The sequence below is a fragment of the Martes martes genome (assembly GCF_963455335.1).
Source record: "Martes martes genome assembly, chromosome: 7".
Lineage (NCBI taxonomy): Eukaryota > Metazoa > Chordata > Mammalia > Carnivora > Mustelidae > Martes > Martes martes.
In genome coordinates, this window is record NC_137894.1 from 23,252,806 (window position 1) to 23,268,074 (window position 15,269).

General features: G+C 32.5%; 1 protein-coding gene across 5 annotated transcripts in view; it reads right to left on the reverse strand.

Annotated features, from left to right (window-relative positions):
- The window catches only part of UBE3A (ubiquitin protein ligase E3A), a 91,833-nt gene that overhangs the window by 12,860 nt on the left and 63,704 nt on the right, over positions 1-15,269 (reverse strand). For all 5 annotated transcript variants that reach the window (XM_080807561.1, XM_080807559.1, XM_080807560.1 and 2 more), the window contains 5 exons: positions 9,555-9,699; positions 6,438-6,643; positions 5,607-5,771; positions 3,920-4,075; positions 3,750-3,823 (listed from right to left, as the gene is read on the reverse strand). In XM_080807561.1, coding sequence (XP_080663687.1) covers positions 3,750-3,823; positions 3,920-4,075; positions 5,607-5,771; positions 6,438-6,643; positions 9,555-9,699 — 746 coding nt within the window. The remainder of the gene's footprint in view (positions 1-3,749; positions 3,824-3,919; positions 4,076-5,606; positions 5,772-6,437; positions 6,644-9,554; positions 9,700-15,269) is intronic.

A 15,269-nucleotide genomic window follows, 5' to 3' on the forward strand; every position in this document is an offset into this window, starting at 1 on the left:
AAAAAAAAAGACCTAAATAAATGGGGAGCTATACTGTATGCACAGATTGGAAGAGTCAACATAATAAAAATGTTAATTCTCCCAATTTGATCTTAGTGTAATTCCTATCAAAATTCTACCAAGGTTTTCAGTAGGCATAGACAACGTGAATACGAAATTTATATGTTAAAGCAAAGAGTAGCTAAAATATGGAAAAGGCAAGAAATCTTTCATTTAAAACAGGAATAAGCATTCTATCTGATGTTAATGCTTACCATTTACCTGTACTAACAGACAGTGCAGTATTGGCAGAGGGATGGATAGGCACACACATCAAGGGAAGACCACAGGGATTTCAGAAAAAAATTGACACAAACATTATAAACTGATTTTTGACAAAGATGCAAAAATAATTCAGTAAAGGAAAGACAGCCTTTTCAATAAATTATATGGAAACAAGTGGACATTCATAGGCAAAAAAGTGAATCTTGACTTAAATTTCATATATTATATAAAAATCAACTCAAAATAGACCAAGACTTCAATATAAAACGTAAAACTATAAAAACTTTAGGAAAAGAAAGAGGAGGAGGAGAGGGAAAGAGAGAGAGAGAGAGAGAGAGAGAGAGAATGAATGTATCTTCAGGACCTGAGGCTGGCCAAGAGTTTTATATCTGACTTTACCAAAAACATGATCCACAAAAGGAAAAATCAAAGCTCAACAAAATTAAAAATTTCTGCCATGCAAAAGATTCTGTTAAGATGGAAAGATTAGCCACAAGAGTAGGAGAATGTATTTGCAAACCACCCACCTCAAAAAGGACTAGAATATATGAAGAACTCAAAGTTCAACAATTAAATAAAAAACAGACATTTCATCAAAAACAATATACAGATGGCAAGTAAGTACACAAAAAGATATTCCTCATCGCTGCCATCAAGCATAATTCAAATTACCACACAATAAGACATTACAACATACCTAGCAGAATGGATAAAGCTAACAATTTTGACACCACCAAATGCTAGCAATGATATGGAGAAATTGGATCACTCATATATTACCCAGGGAAATGTAAAATGGTATAGCAACTCTGGAAAATAGTTCGGCAGTTTCTTAAAAAACTAAACATGTACTTATCATATGACCTAGGATCGCACTCCTGAGTGTTTATACCAGAGAAATGAAAACAAGTTCTCGCAAAAATCTTTACTTAAATGTTTAGTAGCTTTATTTCTAATAGCCAAATACTGACAACATCCAAGTGTCCTTTAACAGCTGAAAGGTTACAATGAATATGGTGCATCTATGTCACAAAATACTATGCAGCAATAAAAAGGAATGAGCTGTCGATACATGTAACAAAGTTGATGGATCTCAAGAGAATCATGCTGGAGGAATATGAGTGCGCCTAAAAAAAGGATAGCAAAAGGGACCCTTCTGGTGATCAAAGAGTTGTACACAATCATTATAATACTGGTTATGCAAATCTATATAATGTGATGGAAATACACAGAAACACAAATACACAGAAATAAGTGTGTGAAAAACTGATGAAATCTGACTATGGTCTATAGAGTGAACCAGTATCAATTTTCTGAATTTGATACTGTGCTACAGTAACGCAAAAATGTTACCATTGTGGGAAAGTGGATGGAGGGTACAGGGGACCAACCCGTACTTTATTATTTTTTTCTAAGACTTTATTTATTTGACAGATAGAGCCCAATGTGGGGCTTGATCCCAGGACTCTGGGATCATGACCTGAGCCGAAGGCAGACACTTGACCGACTGAGCCACCCAGGTGCCCCTCCAACCTGTATTATAAAAGAAAAGTCCAACAAATCTATAGTTTTTTCAAAATAAAATTCTTAAAAAAAAAACCCAAAACAAAATACCTTCCAACAAAGAAATGTCCAGGCCCAGATAGGGTCACTGGTGAATTTGAGCAAATATTTAAGAGAAAAAAATACCAATCTTATGCAAGTATTTCTGAGAATGAGGAACAGTACTCCTTTCAACTCATTATATAAGAGTAGCAAAAACCTGATGTGTATTAAAAAAAAAAAAAAGAAATTACAGGTCAATATTCCTCATGAATACAGAGCAAAAAACCTTAACAAAATGTTAGTAAAATAAACAGAGCAACATATAAACTAAAAGGCCAAAGCTATGTTAGGCTTATCTAGAAATAAAAGGCTGATACAGTACTGAAAAATAAAATGAAATTAATCGCATTAACTGTGAAGTGACGATAATCAAATGTGAATTTGACCAAGCCTTTTAAACAGAAACTATCAACTAAAAAGAAACTGTAGTCCCTGCCTCTCACCCAAAAACATTAAGGAGGACCACTGAAAAAGATACTTCTAAGTCTCTCAGTAGTCAAATGAAATCAGGGAGAGCTTTAACAGCAACTGGAAAACATATACACAAAAACTTGCTTGAGAGTCAACATTTTCACATTTTATTTTTATTAATGCTAGACTTTTAAATGTTCACATTTTACATATAGTTACTTTTTGAATAATTCATTTTCATTAACCTTATTAGTGGCAAGTTGTACTAGAATTTTATTTTTAATATTAAAAACTAAAATATTTCTATTGATATTTTACATTACACCAATGTTATGCTACTAATTTTCAGTTGAAATGTATTAAACAGTTTCAAAGTTTTTTTTATTCATTTCACTTCAATGAATCCTGAATACTTTAAATGAAATAAATACCAACCGAGATACCAATATTGCCAATTTTTCCTTCGTATTATAATAACTATTCCAAGTCTTCAATTTCCCACTAGCTGTAGATCCTATTTAATGAATATTTTGATATATATGTTGACAAAATAAGTTTGAATTTTGTTTAAAAAGATTTTTAGAATACCATTAAATGGTGAATGATCTGGAAGCTACTAAAACTCTTCACTCGCCTTTCAAATCACACTTAACACGTGATCTTAAGATACGTTATCAAGTAAGAATTACATTATTATAAGCTAGAAATAAAATTACGTTCATTCAAATATCTAACTTCAAATAAAATTACCTTCTAGAAATTAAAAAACCTTTAGAACTTCAGAACTTTAGGAACTTAATGTTTGCATTTCTTCCACCTTATCCCACTAGGGGGCATCAAAAAAGCATCTTTGTCCCCTTTTACCAATCTCTACAAGGGAGGAAGAAGCCTATATCTTTTAAGACTGAATTGTGTAGTACAGAAAAGGAGATAGTGCGGTAGGAAGGGCATTTGTTTGAAAGCAGAAAAGATTGGGAATCTCTCCGTCTTGCTGAGAAAATCTGGGGCTCAGTTTCTTCAGGGGTAAAACACATACTAACATGTATCTTGGCATGTGATCATATCGATTAAGTAAAGAAACATTTCACACAAAAAGTGCTTCATACAGGGTGGAGAATAACAGTTCACAAACACAGAATTCAAAAGAAAGGAGAAATATTCAGAGATGGTAGCTCTATTTTCTCATTTTCTAACCAGCAGTAAGCACATGCTAATCAGAATCACTAAGAATATTAGATACTTTATATCCCAAATGCAGAAGAAAACATGTGACTTACATAAAACACTTCATTCAAGAAATCAATCATACACTGGTGATTGTATTACAAATACATTTTCTAATATTACAGACTGAGAATTCGTGAGTTTGCTAACTTGGTAAGTAACACCTAGAGAGATGAAGTTCTAATGCATATACTACACACCCCTTTGATGAATTAAATCTTCCTTTTAAGAATTAAGCACCTCACCTAATCAGAACAGAGTCCCTAGTATAGCCACCATCATATTCCGTAGTTTCTTCTAGTGCTTGGAAATCTAGATTCTGAAAATTCAAGAAAATATGTCTTAATATATATATACCATACCATTACAAACAATAAATCAATTGGATATTTTTGCAGACACTTTGCTTTCTTACCCGGCTTCCACATATAAGCAATTCAATTTCCTCTGGTCTGAATAAATACTTTAAGGGAGACTCATTGGTCACCATATGAAAACCTCTCCGAAAGGCTTTGAATTGTTTTTCTACTGATTTATTGAGAATGTAGTCAGAATAGAGATTGACAAATTCCTGCAGAAAACATTAACCACAAGAACTTCTTATAATATGCTATACAAATAAAACACAAGATACTGGGCTGCATATCCTTTGTTTTTATTTTCCCAAAGAAGAACAATCAAGAATATTTTTAAAGATTCAAACCTTACACATACAAAGGAATACAGGCATACCTCAGAGATATTGTGGATCTGGTTTCAGTCCACCGCAATGAAGCGAGTATTGAAATAAAGTAAGTCAAATGAATTTTTTGGCTTCCCAGTGCATATAAAAGTTATGATTATGTTACACTGTAGTTTATTAAGTTTGTAATACAGAATACCTTAAAAAATGTACATACCTTAATTTTAAAAATACATTGCAAAAAAATGCTAAGCATCATTTGAGGTTTGAGTCATAATCACTGAGCACAGATCGTAACAAATATAACAATGATGAAAAAGTTTGAAAAGTCTGAATTACTCAAGTGTGACACAGAGACTCAGAGTGAGCAAATGCTGTTTGAAAATGGTGCTGACAGACTTGCTCGACAGGGTTGTCATAAACCTTCTCATTTATGAAAAAAAAAAAGCAACATCTGTGAAGTGCAATAAAGTACAATAAAACAAGGTATGCCTGCAACTTTAACAATTTCACAGCTCTCTGCAATAGCCAATATTGAACTATAAAAAGGCCATGTACATAAACTAAATATACATATAAGTTTCAATTTTGTTATTATATTAAGCAAGACTAAATATAAAAGCTAGCCTCAATACAATTTTGAGATCCCTCAACCAGGTGTGCAAACAGAGAGACATTTAAATTGTATACATCTATTTATAAAAGCTAACGATGCAATGTACCTGATTTGAGCAAACCAGGAAGCCTCATGTTGTCTATGCTATAATATTTGAGAAGGGGCCTACTGTATCCAGTTCAGCAAAAATGCTGGTGTTTTACTTGATACATAACCTACTGTATCAAATCATAAAAAGATAAATGTACTTTATATCCTAACTTGGAGAATGTTTTATCAATATGCTGTTAGAAACTATTTTTTTAAGGCTTACTATTTATTATCTTAATTTTCCTGTCATGTTCTGTATTATTCCCATTTCTGAATGGATACAAAAAACCTATCTGACTCAGCACTTTTCACTAGCGTTTTTAAGTCACATATGTATGTGTATACACTAAAGATAACGATCACTTGTTGGGTGAGAAGGATCTTAATCATGATGTCCGTTTCCCCTCCCATGTGGAGTCTAGTATCAGAAACACACTATTTCTTGCTTTTTTTTATAGCCACACTATGTCATTCACTATCTCCTACTCCTTCCTCTCTCTTAAAAGGGGCTTTATTGCCCAACTACAGGCTCTCATACCAGCTTATATTCAAGATTTAGGAAATGGGCTATTTCATTTACAGGAATTTGATTACTGGATTTCTTGAGTTTTTGTATGAAGTATTTGATACTTCTTTAAAAATTACAAGCATATATGCTTTAAAACTCTGTTAATAAAGAGACAAAGACAATGATGGTATTAAAACACTTATTACCTTCCTGTTTTCATTCGTAATTGGAATTTTATCACCATTTTCCTTTAGATCATACATCATGGGATTACCAAAGAGGTCTGTCTGAGATATCTGGAAAGTGATCATCATGTCATCTTCCACATTTCCTTCATATTCCAATAAATCTTTTAAACTCTGATATAGGACCTAACAACCAGAAATGAAAAATTAGGTTACCACAGTACTATAAAATACAGTAATTTGTATCCCTCTTCTAGGGAAGAGAAAAAAAAAAAAAAACCTGACAGTTAGAACTAAAGCATAGAAAGCATTCTCTCTGTCCCCCAAATAGTTTATGATACAGAAAGACTGACAGATACTGATCTGTCCAATTCTCTGCTGAGAAAACCAGAGTGTCAATTTAGCAATGGATTTTACACTGTACTCTATGAGAGAACCTCAGAGGTTTCTCACAGTGAGGGAGGGGGTGGAAACAGAAACAGATGTACTAAGTGTAGCCACAAAACCCCTTCTCCAGACCAGCTCTGATTTCACCTGGCGATCTCATGTGGCTTCATTAAAAAACAAAAAACAAAAAAAACCCTAAAACCCCAAACCCAAAATGACATGTTAAAACAAAACTCTTTCCTACAGAATCAATCCTACAAAACTTGCCTGCTGACAGTTATACTAAATTTCCCCTTTGAGTTTTTAAGTGTGCATGGTACTTCAACAGATTAAAATGACTTTATCTCACTAGGTATAAATATTAATAAAAATGGTTTCAAATGAAAACTAATTTTTTACATAAATTAAACTTTAGTTTTGCTTTTAAATAAAATCTAAACATAAAATAAAAAATTACAGACTTACAGGGTGAGAATCTCCTAGGTCACGAAAAGTTCCTTTTTTCCCCATTAGCTTCCTGTAGACAACCATGGGAAAATGTACATCCAGTATACAGTTATTGTAAATAGCCAGACCCAGCACTATGCCAATCAGAGTGAACTGACCCTCAGTTTCAAAAGAGGATGGATTAAACCAAAACAATTTTGTAGATTCATCGTATGTGAACATACCTATAAAAAATGATTTTAAAAAATATATTACTTTTATATTTTATTAAAGACCGATGAATACAAATATAAATATAAAATAATTACACAAACTTATATGTAGTAAGTGTACAAAGTTTTTTTCTCTATTACATTAACACTTGAGAGACCAAAGCTCATACATGATTGTTATAAAATTGTGGCAAATGGTAGTATGTCATTTGAAGAAGCCATGGAAACCAAACAGTAAGAAATTCTGACTGTATTTTCCAAGAAGGTAGGGAAAATGTTCATTAAAGTTCTCTAATTGTCTACTAATACAAACGATAACTTAATTTGTATTGATACTTTATCCACTGAATGGTTGAAAATAAATGCAAAACCAAAAGAAAAAAAAGCTTTATTAAAACTAATCTACATGTGCTGATTTCAAAAAATAATTTTGAATTTCATCAAAGAAAAGTTTTTGTTTTTTGAAAACTGCAATGATCCCATGAGGTTTTTTTAAGCACCTTTCAAACAAAGTCAGATGAAGCCACGTATATAAGCTTAAATAAATTTGATGAACTTAATTATACCCAAAACCCAAAGCTATTTAATACACACATTGCGAGCCAATAAATAAAACAAAAGTAGTTTGCATTTATAGTCTTATTTCAATTTTACATGGTCTTCACTATTCAAAATCCAAGCTTAGAAATCTTTGTTGTATCATTCATTTTAAAAACTAGTAATGTTTGGTTTTACCTATCTGAATACCATTACTAAGGCAGAATTATCTTCTTCCCTTTAGACAAACAGAGTATCTAAGGAAAAGGTTACATGGTATTTTATGAATTTATGACTTTTCTCACTTTGCTAAAATGTTTTTCAATTGCTACTGTGCAACTGAATGAAAATATCTTAAGAATTAGGTCTGAGGGGCGCCTGCACGGCTCAGTCCATTAAGAGACTGCCTTAGGCTCAGGTAATGATCCCAGAGTCCTGGGATCAAGCCCCATACTGGGTTCTCTGCTCGGCGGGGAGCCTGCTTCCCCCCTCTCACGCTCCCCTTGCTTATATTTCCTTGCTCTCCGTTTCTCTGTCAAATAAAATCTTAAGGAAAAAAAAAAATTAGTTCTGAAAAAAGGGGCAACGTCCAAAAGCACAAACTTTAGAAATCATTATGACACATAAATACATTAATTTATATGATTTTTAAAAGCTTTAAAAATGTTTTTTTATTTTTTATACTTAGTTTAAGTTCAATACAAAAGGAACTGTGAAATGTTCCCTGGATCATCAAAGTATAAAGTAAGCTAGGACTTTTTTTTTAATGAAGTTAATGTTCATGAAATAAAAGTGAAAATTATCCAATTCTCACCTGAATTTTAGTTTAGATCCAAACTTTTTTTAATCAAGAACAGTAAATAATAATTACAACTAATAAATAAATTTGATGAACTATCACAAATGTATGTCCTTGGTCTCAAGAGCAATTAACTACAAATTAATCAGAATATAAATTACAGAGGCCACTACTCTCATCTGTGTTATGAAAGATAATAATTTTAAGGTTCAAAGTGATTCCAGTTTGGGCACATTTTTGCCAGTCCCTGGAAGAAATGCACCATAAAAAGTGGCTCTTCTAAAATATTCATTTCTGATAGTTTTAACTACTATCATTTCAATTACCTTACTATCAAGTGGAACTATTAAATGTTTTGTTTTTCTCTTGAAAGTATTTCTGCATATAATGTTAGTATGCTTTACAGCTGATGTTTAACGTGTCGAGACACAAAGGAACCCAGAGCTAAGGTTCACCAAACCTAAGAAGATCACAAATTAATTTTCTTTCACAAAAAAGATGGTTTTAGGTGTCTTGATTTACTTTGAGCAAATTACGTGGAAATTACATAGGCTTCTGATTAATAAATGTTAGCTAAAGTAATCTTAACTGTATTTATGTCATGAACATGAGTCTACTTCCATTTACATGTATGTATATATATTACCAACTAAAAATAACAGAAAAGTCAATTCAATGTATATACTGAGAATCAACAAGCTCAATTTTCAAAGCTTAATGGAAATGATATATGCATTATTCTATGTCACATTCTTCACAATTCTGACAGTACATTTAATGGAATTCTTTTCCTGTAACTGTCATGCATTCAGTTTTAAAAAATAAGCAAACCTAGTAACCAAGTTAGTGGTTATATTACTGAACTACACAGTCCTATACTATACAGTTCAGAACTACACAGTTAAGAATACAATCCAAGATGCTGCAGTCTTTTACCAGCTCTACTTTACCCACTTTTACCAGTAAAACTCAAATCCTTCACTTTCAGACTGACATACATAGATCAGTTTTTCCCGAACTGTTCAATAAAAAACATTTCTGGGAGGCAAATGCTATTAGATGTGGGGTGGGAAAGGGTTCTGGAGTTTAAATAGTTTGGGAAAACAATGTAATATTATGCCCCATGAAATCCTGTAGCAAATAAAACCTAATTAATTTGATACCAGTCAGGGTTTCTGAACTTTGAGCATGATACACTTGTGAGACATTCTCAATATTCTTCAGACCACTGTTTGAAATTCTTATTTCAGAAATGCTGTGAGTTTGACGAATGTGTAGAATTAAAAGAGCAAGATATCTTTCAGTTGTTCTAATGTACCATTCTAAAGTGTTTTCAGTGTATTTAACTACAAGATAATAATGTCCTGTAGTAAAATATTTGGCTAAGTAATCTAAATAAGAAGTTGAGTAAATGAGTGATGCAAATCAGTACCCCAAGCCCACAAGTTCAGTCATTATCCGTGACTCTAGGAAATCCACATCAAAACCTATTACTGTTCTTTTTAACTGAGAGTATTTATAAACCCTGGTAAATAAACGTTTAATTCAAAAGATATGACATCATGATCACATCACTGAAATATTTACCAATATCTGGATTGAAGATTTCCTCCACAACCAGCTGAAAAAATTCTTTGGAAACACCTCCCTCATCAACTCCTTGTTCTCCTTCAAATTCCACATACAACTGTTTCTTCAAGTCTGCAGGATTTTCCATAGCGATCATCTCTAGCTAATGAGTGAAAAGATAAAGTGAAAAGAAGATGACTGCCAGTTTAAGAATGAAAGCAAAATAAAAATAAGGAGAAGCAAAAAATAAAAACCAGGAATAGGGCTATGGAGCAAATAAAAAATACTGACTTTTGGTCCGTTTTAAATGGAAACAGGAAGCAAACTGGTAAAAAGCCAGTAAAGGCAAAGATTCAGTCTCACAGATATTAGAAAAAATAGGACAGTAAAGAAACCAGCATAGATTTATAAAAGGTTACTTTCTAACTACGGATTTGTTATGAAATTAACATATAGTAGAAAATTAAAAGTTTTTTTTTTTGTTACTTCTGTATAACAAACCTGGGTTGTAAGGTTAGGATGTGAAAAGAAGTCTTGACAGCCAAATACATAAGAGACTACTCAAACTAAATCATTTCAACAAAAACAATGGAGTATAAAAGTTTGGCTTCAAATTTGTTCACTAGTAGTTCTTTATGTTTAATAGAACAGAAACTAAGAAAATAATTTCAATTAAGAGAAAAAAACACACTGAATAAATAGGGAAACAATTTATGGTCTCTTATAGTACTTAGTATAAATTGCCACTTCCTAGTTGATCACAGCACATCTCATATATATACTTTTTTTTGGAAGCAGATGAGACATACGCTTGCTCATATCCTTACTCCTTATTTCTTACTAACAAGTTATCAAACCCTAGGACCTAGCATTTTTTAACTATAAATCTTTACCAGATACTTTTTTGTATTTACAGAATAATATACATAGTAACTGATCTCAGTCATTAAGAATTAATCTGAAAATCTAGATTCTAGATTCTAATGTGAAATTATACTGCATTTTTTTTTAATGTATCTGAGATTTACTAACAGCTTGCCTGATTGTACACCCACCTTATTTGCTACACTGACTTTAAATGCCGTTTGGCTGTTAAAAAATTTTTAAATTTGCCAAAACAGAGTATTTAATAAGGGTGTTCAAGTTACTGCAACTATTCCAACTAGTATTTTAAAAATGGTTTTGAGCAATTCAAACATCAACAAAGTAACTTTACTACAGTCCTAAAGTAATGACTTTAGGTAACAGCACTGGTTTGAACATTCTAGCATGTCTATAAAAAATAAAATAAAACTTCCTAGTCATAAATCAAGCCAGTTGCCCTAGATCAATGTTTTTCAAACGGCCAACTGAAACTCCCTAGTGAGTAGCCCAGTCCGTTCATTTAGCAGTTTAAAACCAACAATGGGAGGAAAAACTCAGAACGTATTCCACATAGTAATGGCATCTACTGTTCTATGAAACTTCTATTTCAATTATATGTAGAGACCGATATGCACGTGTATACCTAATGCTATGCAAAATATCTTACTTGGGACTCAGTCAAAAACATTTTAAGAACAAAGGCTGAAATGATCTCTTTTGGAGAGATCCAACTTTTGGATTCTATAATTCTGTGAATTTTGGATCTTTAGCTTTAAGAAATGTGCTGCACAACAGTGGTCTTGAATATTTACAAAATCATTTTCATGCCAAGTTATATTAGGATAACTTATTTTTGAGACAGAGTGTTGTGGAGACTGAGACAGAATACTCTGTACTAGTTCCAACTATCACTTAACTTTTAAAATTTAAATTTTAGCAAGCGACTCAGGTAAGCCTCAGTTTCCTCATCTGCAAAGAAAAAAAAGGAATAGTACTCTTCATACTGAAAAGATGTGAAGGCTTAATAAAAATATATAGCAAAGAGTTCTAGAATGGGCAATATTAAGGGAACATATTATGTTGCAACCTTTTAAAACAACTTTGAACTTTGAACAAAAGATTCACAAAATTTGGTGTTAATAGCCTTGTCCCAAGTTTTGAAAATAACCTTGGGGAAAAATAGTTCCAGTTGGAAACCTGTTTCAAGCCACAGAAAATAAAGAATGCTGAGAACTAAATTAGAATTATCAGCTCCAATGTGGTTTACCCATCACGCCAACATCCCATATTGCCATGGAACGCATTCCTAGTTTCCTTCTTCCAGTTCCCACCTGCCTAGGTGTTAAAGGAATATAAGTCAATGTTTATATATGCCCTTATAACACAAAAACAAACCCGCTTATATCAAAAGTATAATGCATTCCAAGGTGAAAAAAATTATCTGATATTTAAATTATGCTTCCTATAGTTCTTCCTCAGTAACATTCATAAATGAGCGCAGAATCCATTATCAATGTGACTGTATCTTTTAAAGGATTTGGTGGTGTTTCTACAGAATTCTGAGACCATGTGCTGCAGTCTTAGCTCCACCAGAGACACTTTATATGACATTGAAACAAATTTATCTTCATTCTTAGTATTAAATATTACTATCTGTCTCCACTGAGTGCCAAAATAATTCAACGTCACGTTCTATAATTGTAATTGTAAACATATAGCTTTATCTTTTTTAGTTTCACCTTTGAAATGAGAACACTATTTTAAGAAGAAATAAATACATGTGAAACACTTAGATGAATTCCCTGTACAACAATGTCTTATAGTACTAGCTTTTGTTGCTATTGTTACTTTAACTTGTATGGAAAATTTTTTTCAGGCTTGCCTGAAAACCAAACAAACCAGACATTACAGAAAAAAATATTCCAGTAAAAATAACACAACAGTATATAGCACTTACGTGCCAGGGGACTATTCTAAGCACTTCACACACACCAATTCACTTCACTTTCACAATCTTATGTGGCCAATAATTTCAAGCTCATTTTACAGATGAAGACCCCAAAGTAATAAGAGACTCAATAATTTGCTTCCAGTACTAGTAAATGGTAGGACAGAACTCTAATTCAGGCAGCAAGCTCTTAAATACTATGCCTTCCTACTCTCCGCAATGACTACCAAGTAACTTTTATTTTCTTCCTTGTGCTTTTCTATATTTTTAAGTATTTTTTAAAAAATAAATATCTATTTTAGAATCAGGATGTTAAATGAATATATGTAAAAATAATGGTTTGAAAAACAGGTGGCAAATGAAATCTGCAGGCAAAAATCTCCCATTATTATCTATATTAGATTATCATTATCAGGTATATCTTAAGGGGTTCTGGAATACTTTTATTATTTACGTATACATGGGTAGCCTACCTTTAAATAACAATTTTTACTTTTAATTGTAACATAAAATTTACCAGTTATCATTTTGACAAAGGCCATTGTGAAGTAATGCACTGCATGTATTTTATTTTTCTTAAAACAACCACTTCTGACCCATTGAATTGAATGGTAAAGGTGTTATCACTTTCTGTAATATATACATACCATTTAAAACAGAATTTTGACAATCAAAAGCTGTCCTGGATGCAGTAGGATATGTGAAAACTTAAAAGACTGTCAGTGAACATTTATTCTGAAAAGGAGAATCTGTATGCATCCCTGAACGGAAATCACTTAGTATACAGACCTGTGTTTTTATATATAGAATTTCTTAAAGGAGGGTATATTAATTTAATATGGAGACCGGCAAAAGACAGATTTTTGGGGAAAAATAAACAAAAATAGACTGAACATAATGACATCTACCTCTTCCTTCTATGACTTCCTCTTCTTACTAAGACTCTTGATTTCATCAATTGTTGGACAAAACGACTTTCAATTTCTGAACTTTTAATTGGCCATGATGATGAAATCCTGGAGAGATCATTTTTTAAAAAACTGATCTGGTATCAAAGCATTCCCAGAATACCTAGGTAGGATGACATCTTAATAATAAAAATATCATATTTGCCAGATTTACAAGAGTCAAAAGGAAAACCCCATCCTTTAAAATCTTACAGTATTCTGGGCTATTACTCATGGTAAAGTCATCTTTATCCATAACTGAAAAAAATGCCTTAACGGTAAAGATATTTAAGTAGCAGTAGTAGTAGTCACATAAAATAGACCTCCCTAATATTTAAGAATACCTAGGATATCTAAGAATGGCTGGCTTAAGCAACTTCATTCAACTTACTAGATTCTACGGTTAAACACTTTGTTTACCTTTAAGATACTGGCTACAATAATATCTTTAGATTATCCAAATATATTTAATTTTTTTCATTTCTCTAAAACAGATGAAGGAAAGTTTTTTTATATCTTACGTATAAAGTTTAGATGTTTGGGTAACAGTCATATCATATAATCACATCTGCTTTTGAGACCAGGAACCCTGACTTCTACTTCCAATTCTGCCATTAATTTCTGTAGGCCAGAATTTCTTTTTTCTCACATATAAAGCTAAGAAGTTTGACAAGTTTCATTGTTTTAGATTATTACAGGATCCTGAGAATCTAAGTAGATCTACTTAATTCTCTTAATCTCCTTTGAGAACATTAAATTAGGCATGAAGTTCTTCATTTCATTTAGAGTAAATTATAAGAAACAATAATGATTATTGCATTGAGCACAATATAGTGAATGTGTAAGATACAATTAATCATACTCAGAGGAGCACAGGATAATCTTATTCTTAAAGCACTATAGGTCAATTATTAAATAAAAGAATCAAGTTTTATTTCAATAATAACCAAGGGTATTTGCCAAGGAAAATGGTGGGGACTAGGATAGATAGCACTGTTAGAGCCCGAAAAAAAAATGATTTTTTTAGAAGGGATTGAGCAGAACCAATTGGTAGTGGCGTTATTTATTTGTGTCTATCACTTTGATCTGCTCTACTTCATATTTTGGACTCTCCTATACAGTTCTCCATTTCAGCCATTCCTTTCAGTCTTTAGATCCCTACACAGAATTCTAGGATTCCCTGACTAATCTGAACCAAGTCACACACCACTGTCAATCCTTACTCTAAACCTGCTATTTTCATCATCCTCTCAAAGACTGCCAGTTTCCTAAATGTGTAATTGTATATAAATATGGCCTCAATAAAAATGTATCTATAAACTATACCAATAGCCATCTTTCCCAAACACTGGTTTGCAGTATGGCTTTATCAGAGTATCTGGGACACTACCAGAAATATAATTCCTAGGCTCGACAATGAACTCCCAATCTGAATCTCTAGATGGTAGAACCTTGGATTTTTTTTTTTAAACATATTTCCTGTTCAGATGTGAAGACAGTTTGGGGTACGTCACAGATGGCAATATTGTCTTCCATGATACTCATCCTCTACTAACATAATCTCTTAAAATAAAAAATAATGAAAATAAATTTTCAGACCCCTTTCCTTTGGAAATGCTTTGTCTAAGAAAAATGACAAATCATCTACTTTTAAAAGAATATACAGGGGCGCCTGGGTGGCTCAGTGGGTTAAAGCCTCTGCCTTAGGCTCAGGACATGATCCCAGGGTCCTGGGATCGGGCCCCACATCAGGCTCTCGGCGGGGAGCCTGCTTCCTCCTCTCTCTCTCTGCCTGCCTCTGCCTGCTTGTGATCTCTGTCAAATAAATAAATAAATAAAATCTTTAAAAAAAAAAAAAGAATATACAAATAGATAAATGTTATTAGTAAAATACAGTAAAAGCCTTATCATGGTTTGGATTGTTAATTCAAGTGAGCTCATAAGTATCACTGTATTATTTTCTAAGAAATAACA